Source organism: Lagopus muta, chromosome 1, assembly GCF_023343835.1.
Source record: "Lagopus muta isolate bLagMut1 chromosome 1, bLagMut1 primary, whole genome shotgun sequence".
NCBI lineage: Eukaryota > Metazoa > Chordata > Aves > Galliformes > Phasianidae > Lagopus > Lagopus muta.
In genome coordinates this window covers 15569133-15585597 of record NC_064433.1, presented here as the reverse complement: position 1 = coordinate 15585597, position 16465 = coordinate 15569133, and the positions used below count along the sequence as shown (strand labels likewise).

General features: G+C 45.1%; 1 protein-coding gene across 2 annotated transcripts in view; it reads right to left on the bottom strand.

Annotated features, from left to right (window-relative positions):
• The window catches only part of GRAMD4 (GRAM domain containing 4), a 74411-nt gene extending 57992 nt beyond the window's left edge, over positions 1-16419 (bottom strand). For both annotated transcript variants that reach the window (XM_048956519.1, XM_048956534.1), the window contains exon 1: positions 16305-16419. In XM_048956519.1, coding sequence (XP_048812476.1) covers positions 16305-16333 — 29 coding nt within the window. In that variant the 5' untranslated portion in view covers positions 16334-16419. The remainder of the gene's footprint in view (positions 1-16304) is intronic.
• Positions 16420-16465: the final 46 nt, after the last annotated feature.

Here is a 16465-nt window from a genome sequence, read left to right as displayed (position 1 = left end):
CATTCTCTAATCACAAAACAATATTAGCAAAATACATTAAATTAATCCCTCTGTAAATTGTTTAAGTGGCAATTTTAACTCCTGATCTAGGGAAAAGCTCATTTTTCTCAAGGCACTCAAGGGAGAAAGCGAAACAGTGAAACATTCACTCTTCCCCCTGAAGAACACCACCAAAAATACCCTGTCAGAAAATCACTTTGCCTGCACGAAGGAGCTGCAGTGACAGGCAGAGCCCACAGATTTAAACCATAGGGCAGCAGGCTGCTTCTCAGCATCTGTGTTTACCAGCTCACGCACTCAGTCCCGTGAGCATGGCAAATGACCTGTCAGAGGGGTAGCACACACAATAGAAACAGCAGCAGGTTGCCCTTCAGGTGAACACTTCCATCCCGGTCAGCATCTCCACCAGCAGCACCGGAGCTCTCCCCTCAGGGCCTACCCCTGGCCGAGCCGAAGGCAGCTCCAATGCAGCTGACACCACAGGGCAGCGCTCCTCACTTCTGCCAGAGCCTTTCTGTCACTTTGCCGCTCAATGTGGTTTATCAATTCACTGCTGATCCAACTACTTTTTGTGTTTGCTTTCTGGCAGGGTTGGTTTAATTGGAGCAGACATCCATTCAGCCTCACAGTTGCACACATCATTGCAGCCCTCACACCTCCCTCACAGAAGAGGCTTCTGGTCACGGGCAGAGGAGAACGTATCCTGTTACAGCAGCCACCCGCACCCAAATCAGGTTCAACAACTGTGCAACCTCGCCCTGAAAACAGCCTTTATGAAGCTGCTCTGCGACATCTTCCAAAATCAGGCCCACAACAGATCTTCAGTCCCTCCTCTGAAGGACGGATGGCGAACGTGTCACAGATTAACACAGACAAAATGCATTTGTCAGTCTCTCACTGATTTCTGAGGGCTGGCCAGGGGCGCTGACTGTGAGGACGGGAAGATGAGAGCAGCACCAGCTCAGCAGCGGCTCGCAGGGCGGCACAGACCCGCAGCTCAGCTCTGGCCCAGCTCCAGCAGGCAGAGCTGGGGCAAAGCACCACAACAAACAAACGAACATGGAGGCTGAAGGGACCACTGACACGGGGCAAGGTTATGTTCTCATTACATCCATCTCTTTTTCCACTCTTCTACTGGAAATACACAAAGCCTACCTTGACATAACACTTAGGATAAAGTTGGCCTTTTACATACAATCCGTTTTAAAATAAACATTTGAAGTTGAAAGTACACACGCTAGCACAGAACATCTTAATCAGGGTACTAGATTTATTACGAAAGGTGATCACTGCACTGTTTATAAAGTGAAAGCCCTGTTAGTTCCTTCAAGTAAAAACAAATGCAAGCTGTCGCGACCAATGCAGTTAAACCTGTGGAAATACGCAGTCAGCACTGAACAATCTGAATAGCACAGTCATCATCTTTCAATGATAAATACAGATAAATTAAAGGAGTGCTGTGACAAAAGGCACCATGAATGGTGAACCATACTTCAAGCTAAGAGAAAGGCATTTTGGCAACAGCCTGCCGAGGTCTATGCAGGATGGTCTGGAGCCTCTCAGAGAGGTCTCCCAGCAGCAGGCAAGTACTTCTACTCCAGCTCACAGCTCACCCAGTAATCTTCAGAAACAAAAGCGTAAAACCTGATGTGTTGTTTGCACGAATGACTACACAGTCACTTTGTAATAAATATTTCAACTTGCTATTCATTAAAAATATAGAAGAGAGCAAAAAGGCACACACTTGAAGCAGGACAAAGCTCACTGCAAGTGACTAACGCAGCGATCCTCAGCTCAGCACAGCTAAGATCACGCAGCTCACACTCGAAGCAAAGCCTGTCCCAACCCTTACCAACAAACACAGCAGGGCCACATCTGTTCCCCTTTCATGCTGGGCAGTGCATCACAAGCTACCTATGCACTGCAGATGTTCTTAGGCAAGACCACTCCAAAGGAGTTACTAAGCTATCACACAAAAGATCACAGATACTTAACTGCTACGCTAAGTGTGCAGTGACAAAATGAAGTCTCCTAACTTTTTATTCAACCATGGGTTCCTCCAGATCATTCAGCTATTACACCGGGGCACCTAATTGAAAACAAGGCTATGGGCAAAAATACAGAGTGTAGAAAGATGGTCTATTTTACAGGCTTTCTTCAATTTAGAGAGGATTCAGCAAAAGGTAACAATAACAGTTTTATGAGTAACCAAATTATCAAGAAACCATCTATATGTGAACTTTCACAGACATGCTTTGAGGGTGTGGTGATTCTAAGCACAGTGCTGTGTTAACTTGCTTCTGCAAACCTGAGCTATTCTACTGTCATCTGAAAGATCTAAGCCTCTATATGAAATAAAACTCACCATAAGTTAACAAGTGTTTGAGATGCAGTGACCACAGAAATCAATGATGGACACAGCCAAGGGAAGAAATGGAGTCTTTTACCAACCACCTCTCCAATCACTGTACATTCATGAAAATAAACAAACACCAAAAAACCCACCACCTTCTCATAAATAAAGAAGTTCAACAATTCTAGTACATGAAAATGAACTACAGTGATATGGCTGGCACATCAACTACACCCATCATCACAATACAGAATCCTCAGCTTAATTCCTACTGGCATTGAGCTCACAAAGAATGCATAGAATCTCCAAATCCCACATTTCTGTGCAAGAAGCAGGGCTGCTTTTCATTCTGCTCCTTTCCCCAACAGAAACCTGAAAACAATCTTCCTGTTAACATCTATGGACGTAGAATTGAGGAGGAAGGAAAAAATAAATCACTGCATAAATTAGCAAACTATGTCGTTTTCTAATTCCTCATCATATCAACTTCTAAATGAAGATACAGTTAAGTATTGTGTAAAAACTTCCAAGATAACATGTAAAAAGGCACTCTGCTAAAGAATGTTATGCTGCACAAGGCACGTAGGAGGAATTTGTCCAAGTAAGTTAAATGAAGAAATAACAGAGAGAAAGCAAGTAGCATACAGTAAGTCTGTCTTTGAACAACGTCATTTCTGGCACAGTCTGTACTACCCAGCAGCTCATAAGAACCACGTAAACTCTTTCTTCAAATCTTATCAAAGAGTAAAACGTTTAAGATGAAGCTCCCACCAAACTGATGGAGAAGTGAAACGGCAGCACCTTTGGGCAGAACTTCATCACTCCTTCCTTCTCACACACTCAGCTTGGGAAGAGATCAGAGAAATGGTATTTCCAAACTCTTCATATGGAATTAATAGAGAATGTTGTGATACACAGGAAAGCACTTTACTTGTCCTCTAGGTGTCACGGACCTCTTCTCTGTAATTCTTTATGTAAACACATTTGCACTTCTGGCACATTTGCTATAAACAGAACTGATTCACTGTACCCAAAAGAGTTTTGATTTCTGGATTGCAATCAATTGTTTAAATGATTTGATTATTTAAATGACTTCTCTTAAAACAATGAAATAAGGTTGGAAAACTGCAGTTCAAGCTAATCTCTATTACAGGAGCAAGCCTCGATCAAATTTCAAACTGAATCATTCACTCAGCGTGTAAAATATCTATTCTTGTGTCCACACATAGATCAGTGATCCTGAATTTAAGAAATAAAAACTACTTTTAGTTTAGGTTGTTACAAGCTGGTACAGGCATACCAGGCAGTGGAGCAGCCAACCCTATGAGAAAATAAAAGAGCCATTAGGAACATAATCACCCATTATCCTGTACATTAACTCTCCCTGATAGTTAATTGCCTGAGTATTTCATCATAACTACAGACCTTTCTGTTCGTGTACTTACTTGAACATTCTCTGGACTGCAAAAATCAGTGATCTTTGCTGTTGAGTCTGATTCTGCCAAGAGGTACTGACAGCCTGTGATTTGCCAGCATCTCCTCCACCTTCTCTCCCACTAACCTTTGCATGCTTAAGAAACAAAAAGCCAATTTGGGTCTTCTCACTGATTATTGTAAGCAGAGGACAGGCACTAGACATCCACACATACGCACAATTGTGAATGGTTAAACAGTCAGGGGGCAGAGAAGTATAAAATTAACCCCGGCAGAAGTTGTTCCCTGTTCCACCAGCAGTTATGGACAGGGAAGGACATGGGCAGTGCCAGGAAGTGAGATACAGACCTGCTGGAGTGTATCCAGAGGAGGGCCATGAAAATAATGCAAGGAATGGAACACCTCTCCTACAGTGACAGGCTGAGAGCTGGGGCTGTACAGCCTGGGGAAGAGAAGGCTCCAGGGAGATCTGAGAGTATCTAAAGGAGGGCTGTAAGAAGGAAGGGGACAGACTTTTTAGCAGGGTCTGTTGTGACAGGACAACGGAAAACGCTTTCAAAATTGAAGAGGGGAGGTTTCGATTGGATATAAGGAAAAAGTTTATTACAATATGAGTGGTGAGGCACTGAAACACATTGCCCAGAGATGTGGTGGAAGCCTCGTCCCTGGAGGCATTGAAGGTCATGCTGGACAGGGCTCTGAGCACTGTGATTTAGCTGTAGGTGTCCCTGTGCTTTGCAGGGGAGTTGGACTACACAACCTTTAAGGGTTCTTTCCAACTCAAATGATACTATGAAGTGCAATACCCTCAGAAAGAAGGACAGAACACGCAAGTCAGACACTTGTAAGGAAGTATAGGGTGGGAGAGTGAAGAAAAAAAACACCCTAAGTTTCTCACACATTCTTGTCTTTTCTCTCAAATTTTATTAGTTCATGGAACCAATTTCATCCACTTGGCATTTTGCAAGCAATTCATATATTTCATCACTTGAAACACTATAGTGACGCAAATGATCGGTCAGCAGCCATCATTCCCTCATCCCCAGATACACAGAGTTCAACTGTCCATCTTCAACAGCTTGGCATGTAGGACTGCATACATGTCTGATGCAAAAGAGGAGGGAAAAGGTGAAGATACACAACTACAGCCTACAGGGAAGCAACTATGAGGCTGTGCCAAGCCATAAGACTCGTCTAGCAATTAGCCATTACAAGTCAACAAAAGAACTAACATGTATGGACTACTGGGTCACCAGCCTTAGCATGGTACTCACTAACAAAACCACTTCCTTCCTCAGCTTTTTGTCCTCCATGTCACCCTACAGTGACACTCAAATTCCCCTCCAGGCACTGCAGACTCTGAGACAATAAGAAAATTTCAGTGTCAGGCCTGAAGCCCTGCCAGAATCCTGAAACCACCTCAAAGCAGTGCTTTGCAACCAGCCATTGTTTTCCACAGTCTCATGACAAAGTCATGTCCAGGTCAGTTTCCATCAGACACCAAAGAACATCTCCAAAATCTTGCAAGTACAGTAGTCCTACGGGCAAGACTGGTAGTCCAAGTAATTTCATATACAACTTCCAGATAAAAAATTTTAAAGCACAGCAGTTTCTAGAGTTTAATATAACAGTCCTCGGCTTTTTCCCCAGCTTTCAAAGAGCTTATGACAACTATTCTTCAGGCAGCCATACAAGAAACAATTCTAAATAGATATCTTTTAAATTTTCAGGCTTCCTTAGAGTGTGCACAGAGTTGAGGAAAGCTAAGCAAAAAACTGCACAATTTCAACAAAACACAGAAATGATGCATTACATGAATCTGTAAGAAAAGTACAAAGCCTCCTCCTAACAAGAAAGCCAACCAGCTGAAGCTGTTACCATAAACTAGTCCAGTTCTCATTAATTTGGCTGCATTGGTAGGAAATTAACATCTTAATGGCACTTTTTATCCTACTGCCTCATAACAGCAGATGTTTCCAGTGGCAAAAAAAAAATTGCACAAAGTTGACAACTACAGTTTTGAAGATGCTTGAAACAACTGGAAAAAGGCATCTTGAAAAAAGCCTTTAAATAAACCAGAGTACATCATATTGAGCTCTAACCCTGTATATGGAGGGGAATGTACTCTTGGCAGCATCACTGCAGGTTAAATCTACGCTAAATGGCATTTCTCCCAAGAGAAGCCTCTTCTGACACAGCCATATTAGCAGAGTTTCAACTGCATTTCAACATGAGAGGTACTGGACAAAAGGAAGAGGCAGACAAGTTCTGCCAAACTGTTGGATTTTTTTTAATCCCAAACATGAAGTAGTCCCTGAATCCAATGCTGTCAGCAATTAGAAGGACTGACCCTTGGGAGAGGTTATTAACCAAGCCTGTGCAAGCACCCCGAGTTACTTTCTGCATGCTCTGGTCCAAAACAAAGTATTTCCTTGTCTCAAAGCATCACAAACACACCACAAAGGCAGTCAGGCTCCTAAAACAGCACAAAGCTAGTGACAGTAAGTAGTAATCTCACACATCACTGAGGCTTCAGGATTCAAATGGAATTAACACAAGGAAAGCAGGATGGATAGTTTAGTAATGAAGAAATCAAGGTAGAAGGAATATGAAAAGGATTAATGCTGTCATCATTCCAATCAGACCAAGCAATTTCAAAGGCAGATAAAGGATGGCATTGGTAAGTCTGCCTGTAAGACTGGGATGAGGGCCAGAGTTATACTGTCTGAGCTGACGGGTGTATTTATGCCACTATGACGCTTCAGTCAGTAACGATAAAGGTCCAAAGGTCAAAGCTGCTGAAGAAAAAAAAAACGCTGTATACACAACCTTTCTGAATAGTCATGGCTGGGTGCGGGGAAAGAGGCAGGGCTATTCCTTTCACACACAGGCCATGATAAAATCGTTGCACCTATGTGCATTTCAAAGCTTCTTAAGAGGCCTTTATAGAGGTAACAACTTGCTTAGCCACCAAGCTGTAGTGTTCTTCTAAGAATCCCTTCTAAGAAATTGTTTGGCTTTCAACTCAAAGCTGAGAAGATGACAACGGTGTTTCACAGCAAAACCAAAAGGCTGTTCCCCAGTCCAAGCCCCTGCCCTCGCACAAAGATGCTCCCATTGCTGACACCTGTCAGCCTCCTAGCAAGGACTTCTTCCAGCTCCATCTAGATCTCAGTTACTTTGTGAGCATTTGCATATTTAAACCTTGGAATTCTAAAAATTAAACCATGGATTTCATTCTTCCACAAATATCTTAAGAATGTAACTACCTGTCAACCTCAAATTCTGATTCAGGGGTAGCAAGCCTACTTTTCAACCTTTTGCAAGTGTTTCAACAGATGCAGTGCCCCAAAGTCACAGTAACTTGGAGTTCAGGACTTTTTGCATTAATAACATCAACAAGCTGAAGGCTGCAGGACAAGTTAAACCACAGAGATCCAATATGGTTATATGCAATATGCAGGTCACTCCAAAAGAAACACTTCCTACTTATTTCCACAGAAACTACAACAGATACCAAGAGCACAATAACAATGCCTGATCAAGCAAGCTCTCAGCTACAAAATGTTTCTTCAATAGTCACCACCATTAGCTATGCATTTTCACCAGCAGTGAACAAGGGCCTGAATGCCATGTGCATAAAAATCTGCACTAGCAGAGATGACCTACCGTTACCTAGCTGCTCTGACAGCATCATCACTAGGAAAATGTGGCTCACAGTGCATCTTTAATCAGTCCAAACAAATGAAGTCAGAAGACACCAAATCCAGACTACACAGTGGGTGTGGACAATCCAGTGAAGATTTGTAATGTGCTCCATGGTCTTTAAACTGATATGGTGCCTGGAGTTTATCACGTTGCAAGAAAAAAGTTGCCTTCTTCTCCAGCCTGACTCTGGAATTTATTGGATAGTATGAAACCTTAAGAGAAGTAGTTTTAATCAAGGACTGTTCTGGCTACTGCACTCAACTCCAATGGCACACCGCAAACCAGAGCTGTCAGGCCTCCAAAAGCTGCGCTGCAAGAAGCAGAAGTAAAGTCACACCCTCCTGCAAATTCTCCTTCAGAAGAGGCAGCCTCACCACCTAGGAGACACACACACATTTGTCTGGTCTTGAAAAGTGCCTTCAAGCCAGTAATTGGAAAGGTTTCTGGGTACCCAGGAACAAAGGCAAGCAGTAAAATATGAAAGCCAGGTCCAATTTATTACCAATAGCCCCCCAGAGACCTTGACTAAAAGCTCACAAGGGTATGAAAAAAAACACCAAAAACCTTTGGAGAACAGACTGGGCACATGCTTTAACACAGCTACAAGACGAGCTCAGATCATAGTGGCATTCCTACACAAAAATGCAAACAAGAGTAGATGGGAGCACCTACAGAAACATCAGGACTGCTCAACCTCATGGTGTTACATCCTTTTACACGTGGGAGTTTTCTTCAGCTGACTGGCTACGAGATGAGCTTTCCTTTACACCCTGATAAGTGGAGTGATCTGCTGTTCCTTGTCCACCTAAAAACACTCATATTACTGTTTATGGCTGCATTTGGCAAATATATATTTTTATGAAATGCATCTACTGGTAAATCTTCATATAATAAGGAAGCTACTTCAAACAATGATCATCCTGCAAGCAAGAAAGTATGTGTGGCAGCAGTAGATAATCTCCTCAAGTGTTGGCATCTGGTATTTCCTCCATGGTTCAGAAACCATAAGCAATGCGTCTGCTGCCTAAACACAGCTCCACGGGTCCTCATCTCTCGTTTCAGATAACAAGCAAGTTGTGGTCAGCCAGTCAGGGGTGCAGCCCCTTCTTATCATTTCCAGTACATCTGTCTTTTCCTACTTCTGACATTCATAAGAACGCAGTATTAACATCATAACTTTGATATTTATATAAAAAAAGCCCAAAGGAATATCAGACTATGTAACCACAAATGCTTTGTTTAGCTGAGATATTTGAAAAGGAACAAGAAAGTAGAAAAGCAAATCACCACCTTTAGAACAAACAGACATTCTTCTTTGCTTAAGTCCATGCAGTGTTTCCAGAAGCCACCTAAGACAATTGTTCCACAGCTCTAAGTACACACACAACATCTTTGTGCCACGAGTGAGGTCTGCTGTAGTGCTCAGATATTATGATGAAGTTCCAACCAGCTGAGAACAAAAGCCACCTAGAGGGTAAGATAAACAAGTGGAGTTTGCTTCAGACACAAAGAAATACAAACTGCATGGAAGGATTTTCCATGATTTAACAAAGACAATAAATGGCCATCAACAGCAGACTACAGAGGAATGGGTCACAGATAATAGCTTAATGCTTATCTATAAAGAAGAAAATATTTATGCAATTTCAAAGTATTAACAGCAAAATATAGAATTACTTATGAATTCCATCTTCTCCAACTTAACTCATCTAAGTGAAACTCAAAGCAGATACTGTACATTCAGGCTTGCACTCTGCTAGAAAAACCAGCCTGAGAACACCAGGCAGTTTCTCGCTCAAAAACCACGTGCTGTCTCTGCTCTGCTTTATGAGAGGACTCCCAAGTGCCAGAGAGCTTCACCAGTCAGCTGCTCAGCAATGCAATCTCCACGTTCTTCCTACAAAACATTCCAAGAAATGATGTCTGTGCCTCATTTTTTTTTCCTTGTTGTAGAGGGATTAATGATCCAACATTAAATGAGATCATTGTAAGAAGATCCGTCAAAAACGGAAGCAAGACTGCTACTACAAGAAACAGGAAAGAAGCAGATTTGACATAAAAATATTTCTTAATAGTAAGTTTTCTGGGGAAATCAGAACTACCTTACTTAGACTGGTTATTTCACTGGGAGTACAAGTAAGAGCTGCTGAATGCACATACCTTCATCAATCCCACCAGTAACTGCTAGATAGGGAAAGTGAAAAACGCACAAAACAGGCACAGATCCTTTTCTAAGCTTCATACTCAGAACGTTTCTCTAAACACAACAGTGTTAGCTCCATGACGTCTGGAGGAGACCACAGCCCTCACTTCTGCAGTGTGCTGCACGCTCCCAACATTTTAATTACTGCACGTTTCCAGGAAGCTTTTACAGCTCAAGTGAAACTTGAACATACAGCATCCTGCAGCAGCTGGCAGAGCTCTTAAAGGACCCACACATCTAGCTAGGTGCTCTATAGCTTATTGTGAATGACATCCCCCATTGCATGCTCCCAGTTCTTGCAGTGTTGACACCACGCAGCATTTCACACAGCAGCAGCTGCACTTCAGTGCAGAAAGTTACAAAGTTAATCAAACTGCTGTAATGCCTGGAAGTGGTTTAATGTTTTGAAAAGACAGACTACATAAAGAACATAGTACTGCAGGCTCCACGTATTCCTATTCCATCCAAAACAGCCAGGAGCTCTGGGATGGGACACACAGACAACACTCCAAGAACTACTGCTTATCTCAGAAGGGAAAAGGTGAGGAATAAGGAAGGTGAAGGAAGTCTGAAGAAAGAGTGACTATACCCCAGAGATAGGATCCTGGATTACATATCGACTTGCAGCTTGGTTTTGAATCATGCAGCCAAAGGTGTGTTCATCAAGGGCCATATAAGTGCAGGGAACACCACAGAGTAAACAGCATCTTATCACTGGGTGTTGAATGTGCTATTTTTTTCTTGCTGTGACATGACATCTTGTCACAAGTCTTACAGAACGCTCAGAGCCCAGGCCACTGGTCCCTTCAGCTCCAAGAGGGCTTTCCAAATGGTCTCTGCTGCTGGGATGTCTGGAGCCCAAACTGGGCACACCACCCAGCTCTGCAGCCAATGCAGGCAGCACACAGTCATCAGGCTCCAGGCAGCACTCTGTCCTGGCACACCTGCAGCAGGCCCTGCTTCAGTGTTTGGGGGAAGCAGCTTGTGCATGGAAGCCATGACTACACAGCTCCTCAAGACTAAGGTCTGGAATCAATTACAGGATTTACAACTTCCACATCAGTCCTCAAATAACTAGAGGAACCCCAAGGCTGTACATCTACAGCCAAGAGCTGGCTCTACCAAAAGCAAAAAGGAAAAGATTTTTTTCAGACTCATAAAGCAGCACCACAACTATGTGTGGCCTTCAGACCACATAACAAGAACTCCCCCATCGGTACGGCTGTGCTACCGCTTAAACACTGCTGACAGTTGTAAATCCACGTGTCTCTGTGCAGCGCCGCCACATTTTGCCTGGCATGTCAAAATGCTGTTAACCTTGAGAAGCACAGCAGGTTATTTCAAAGCGCAGTTACTCTACATGCATAAGGACACAAATGAGATCCAGAGAGAGTAAACAGATAAACCCTTTCCAGAATGTGGCACTTCAGTCAGTAATATCAGCAACGTGAGACAGAAGGACTCCTGCAGACAGCTTCAGAGCTAAAACTCTTGCTCATATTATATTTAAAAAGTTCTGTTACATGTTTAACTTTCAACGTTCAGGTTCATGGTAATCTTCAAGTTTATTTCATAACTCTGCTTTGAGCATCTAAAGATAACTTGTGGATCCTTCATTCAAAACTCTGATATTAATTTTCAAAATTGATTCGTTTCCAAACCTGTGAATCTCCAGTGTTCTATATATAAGCAACTTTGCACCTGAAATGAATACTGAAGTAACAACCGGCTTCTATGAGATGGTAAAAAAGCCAAGCATTAGTAATGGAAGCTATTAATAAAAGCCACTGACAGTCCTATCAAGAGCTCTGATAAGGCAGCTATAGTGGTAGAAAATAATAGAATTCAGGCACTGATTGTATATGCCAGGCCACCACAAAGCGTGCGGCTTTGTTCTCTTTAATTAAGATAAGTATAGACCTCTCATAATAAAGTTATTTTCAGGGGGGTACTTTGGAAATTTAAAATTCATTTACCAATGTGGAGAAGTCAAGCAACTGCTAACTACTTTTCCTGCATAAAAAAAAAATCCACCACAGCTTGGCCAACTTCATACAGATATACAGGAGGAGACGCTCAACACTCAAGAAACACAACTGTGCCCTCCCACAGAGCATGATGAGTATCCCAAGGACAAAGTGCTGTTTCATGCTTCATTCCGTTCTCTTGTCCTCCTGCCTCCCTCCCAGCTGACAGCAGTGTTACGTGGCTGTCAACATTCCACTAACAGTTTTACTCTGCACCTGGAGCGTTGACCTAAAAATAAAATCCTCCTTTATAAATTTAACACGGACCACAGAGTTCCTCACATAAGCACACAAAACAGATGTGGCAGAATAAGAAACATCTGAACTTCACCCCATTTACTTTAGTTTCTAAGGCAGATGTTCACCTTCACGCACATCACAAAGGAATCTTGAGAACATGGGAATATGCACTGAGCAGACAGAAGAGCCCTAATTTTCCTAATGAAGGAAAGAGCCCTGAGTGAGGTGGCTGCTGCTGAGCCAGGGCAGCATACAGCAACAACGTGCCCACACATCAGCAAGCACTTGTTCAAAACAGAGATAAGTTTGAGACCAAACATCCCAAGGAACACACACACACCTGTGCTATGCAGCATTTAATGATTGCGCTTCCTGGGCACGTGCATCCCACAAATCTAGTCATAAATCCCTTAATCACGGGTCAAAAGATGTGTCAACATCTGTGTTGATGAGATCAGGAAGAGAGGGCTGCAGTGTCTGAGGTTTGCCACCAGAACCATCAGTTCCTGCAGAAGGGCAGCAGCACTCGGAACAGCTGCAGCACCAGTGACTTACAGTGACCTCTAAGACCTGCATCCCAGGAAGAAAGAGCAAGACACAGAACATTTACTTTTTTTTAAAGTATACTAGGAAATAAAAGATCTGTTTGTTTCTGTCCCCAAGACACCTATAGAGCAAGCCTTATGCTAAGTGCAGTGCACTCTTTATAGCATTTCTCTACAACAGGCGATGTGTTCTCAACAGAGCTTGGCAGAGAATGGCTGCAGTAACTCCGAGTTGTAAGCAGCTCATCTCAGCTGAACTCCAGTTTCTGTTGAGATGCAGACATAGCTTTCAAACTAAAAGCAAACCAGACAACCCTAAGTATTCTCCAAGTACATTTACAAAAACCATCAAAGCCAGTAGTTTTTTCCCTTGTTAACATGAGCAAATGTTAAAGACACATGGTGACCCAAGATTCAAATTTTTCAAATGCAACCAACGGAGCAGGTCAGGAGCCTTCACCTTCTGCCACTCTCAGAAGCACAGAACTGCATCTTCAGTCATTTACGCATCTCTGAAGGCCTGGTCTCCTGTCAGGGAATTAAATCTATTACTGCCAGAGGGTGCATCAGGAGAAAGGATTGGGTGTCAAAGGGAGGAGAGTGAAAAGAGCAAAAAAGCTCCTAACTGGAAATAACGTGTTTTTAATTTGCAGCTGAATGCCATCCTTTAGTCAAGGCGATTTACCATACAAGAGAAATTGTACCTTTAAGATGAAGAAAAAAAAATCTAGTGCCTACTCTCCACAAAGATTCCAAAGATTGCTAATATTTATGAAGTCAGAAGTGGCTTCAAAGACTTCTTTTTTGTGTGTGTGTCATAACACAAAGCAGCATTAACTCACTTCCAGCTGAATTCACCACTAAACTGTCATTGTATTAATGAATTCTGACCAAAAAGGAAAACGCTCCGCTTCTTTGCCTTGTCCCCCCCCCACGACTGACAGTGATCATGGGATAAAAGGAAAAAAAAACTCGCATTTTTCTGAGACTTTAAAGACCAAAACTCTTAAATCCTGGCAGTGCCCAACGATGTGACCCAAAGCAACACTTAACAGCTGTATTTCTGTGCAGAGATTGCTCCACAGATCAGCTCTCCAACGTGCAGGCAGTACCTAACCCAGAAAAACAAATCAGTGCAGAGAAGAAAAAGAACCAGTGTTGCAAAATAAAGCTGGAAAATGGTACACTTCACTTGGGTCAGAAACAGTCAGGTCTGCAGAAGAGAGCCCACAGCTCAGGATGGCAGACTATCTGCACATAGGACTGCAGTCTCTTACTAACAGCCTGGGATTTGGGAACTCTGAGAGTAACCCTGACAAATTAGCCTGACAAATACTGGGCTGAGAAGGAAGAGACCTGGAGCAGCCACTGCCTAGCTCAAACCAGGAAAATCCAGCGAGGTGCTCATCCATTGCTAAACAGCATTCACTTTCCTGACCTTTAGGAAACAAAACATCAGGAAACATGATCTTTGACTTCGTAAACAAGAAGACAATCATCATAAAACTTTTAATGGAGCCATATGTCACACACAAAGCAGTCTCCTGTCTGCAAGAACAGGAGAGGTGGTGACTGAGTTAAAACTAAACTATGAATTTTCACAGCAGCGCAATGTGAAATGAGGTCATGGTTCATTTTCCAACAGGTCGTTACTTTGGAGGTTGAACAGTTTATGTTTCTCCTCAGCTGTAAAGTCTTTGTATTGAAGAGTGAACATGAAATACCAAGCTATGGTGAAGACACTGAATACATACAGCATTACGGACAGACAAGGCTTCATATTGCGGAGGTATATCTGAATTTAACGGTGACACTAACCACTTCTCACACACTGCACAAGCTTCCTTACAAAAACAAATACAGGTTTTTTTCTCCCCTCAAGCCTCCTACTCTCAAACAACACTGAACGCCTGACACCTGATACTGCACTCACACCTACAAGGAACTCCCATCAGTTTCCACACTACACAAGGGCAGGAGGGCAGGGGTAGTGCCTGGGGCTGCCACACTTTGCTACCAGCTCCCCCCCCACACCCCCCGGCCAGCCCTGCTCCTTCCCCAGCAGGGCTTTCTGCCTCCAGCAGGGCTTCCTCTCCCCTCAGGCAGATCCCTGAGGAGTGAGGACAGGCTTTTCCAGCTGCTGCCCTCAATTCCTCCTCCCCCACAGGCACTTACGTCACAGGCCTCAGCGATGCTCCAGGCAGGAGGCAAGGACAGGGAGATGGGCTCAGTGTGGCTTCTCCCAGCACCCACGGGCACCACTGCAGCACGTCCCAGCACCCAGCTCAGCGACGCCCCCATTACAATGAGAAACCCATTGCCTGACTCCATCCCTCAGACAGCCCTACCTGCTGCCAACCAGAAGTGCCTCCAGGAGGACATGCACAGAGCTGTGGACATGTAATGAATGCTGCAAGTCTTCAGTTCGTCCCAGTATCAGCCCCACATCACCTACATTACGGTGGGGAAAGGAGCCCAGTGTGAGAGCTGTGACATCCAGCTCAGGCTGCCAGGGATTCTTCTGTCACTTGGTACCAGTGTACAATTAACCTGCTTCATATTTTACCCATTTTAGAATCAGGTTTAAGATCCAACACTGGCTTCAAAAGAATGCAGACTGAGAGAGCCCTCATTTCTGAAGGGCCAGGTAACCAGATGTGGAACAAAAAAAGGTTTAATGGAGCTCCCACTTCTAATTAAAAAAAATCATTTGAGCTGGAGGAGACTCTTAAAGGTGCAGGTGCAAGTCCTGCAATAAACAGGGACCTATAGCTAGACGACTTCTGAGGAACAAAACCACTTGTCACACGGTAAGGAAAGATACGGCCAGGTAACACGGCATGCAGAAGCCTTACTGAGCACCTCCAATTTCACCCACATATAACACCAAAAACTCCTCCAACACTTACTCCACATCCATACCAGCATCACAGTATCACTGCTACCCAAGCTCTGCCACGGAGGCAACAACAGCAAGGGCTGACAGCCAGCTGTCATGCCCCCCACCTGCACCATCATTGCTGGGAAAACCTAGGGACTGTCGGCGGAGCAGACCCGTGGTCCAGAACACACATGCTCCTGTCGGAACGTCCAGCAGAGCTCCCTCAGACCAGCAATGGAACTCCCCGCAGCAGCCCTCTCTCCACAGCCGTGCCGCACGGCCCTCATCCGCACACCTGGAAAAGCGATGCGCTTCCCAGACATATAACCGGCTGCCCGCAGCGGGCACAGGGCAGCCCCAGCGCAGCCAGGCGCACCCAAACATACTGAACTGAGAGACAGGACGCCTGGTACCAGCAGCACCGCCAGCTTCATTTCCCAGCCACAAGCCACCAAACAGACTACTGGGTCCAAGGGAGACACTGTGACCCAACAGCTCCTAACCAGCAGCAGCGACGGAGACCGGGCGGCCCAACCGTATTTGTGCACGGGGATGCGACCTCCACTGCTCCGGACGAGCCCCCACCCGCGCCGTATTCATTCCTCCGCCGCCGCCGGATCCCGACCCGCGCCGCACGCCCGGACCGGGCGCTGCCTCTCGGAGGTGGACGGAGCGGCGTAGCCGCCCCCTGCGCCCAGGGCCGGACAGCGCCGCACTCCCGGCCCGCGCCCTCCCCGCGTCCCCCGGCCCCGCGCGCCGAACAAAAGGCGACGGAGGACGCGGGGAGGGGGCGGCCGCCCCGGCGGTGCCCCGGGGAGGAGGCGAAGCGGCTCATCCGAGGGACGGGAAGGCTCGGACGAAAATAACGTACGCGACATTCAACGTTAAAACAGGCGCCCGGCGGGGCACTCACCCGGCTCGGAAATCGGAGCAAACTCTCATTCACGCTCCCCGCCGTGCCCAGGCCGCCGGAGCCAGGCGCCGCCCCGAGAGCCGCTGCGCCGCCGGGACGCGGCCGCGCCCGCTCGGCCCCCGCCCGCCGCGGGCTCCGGGCGCGGGCGGCAGCAGGTGCCC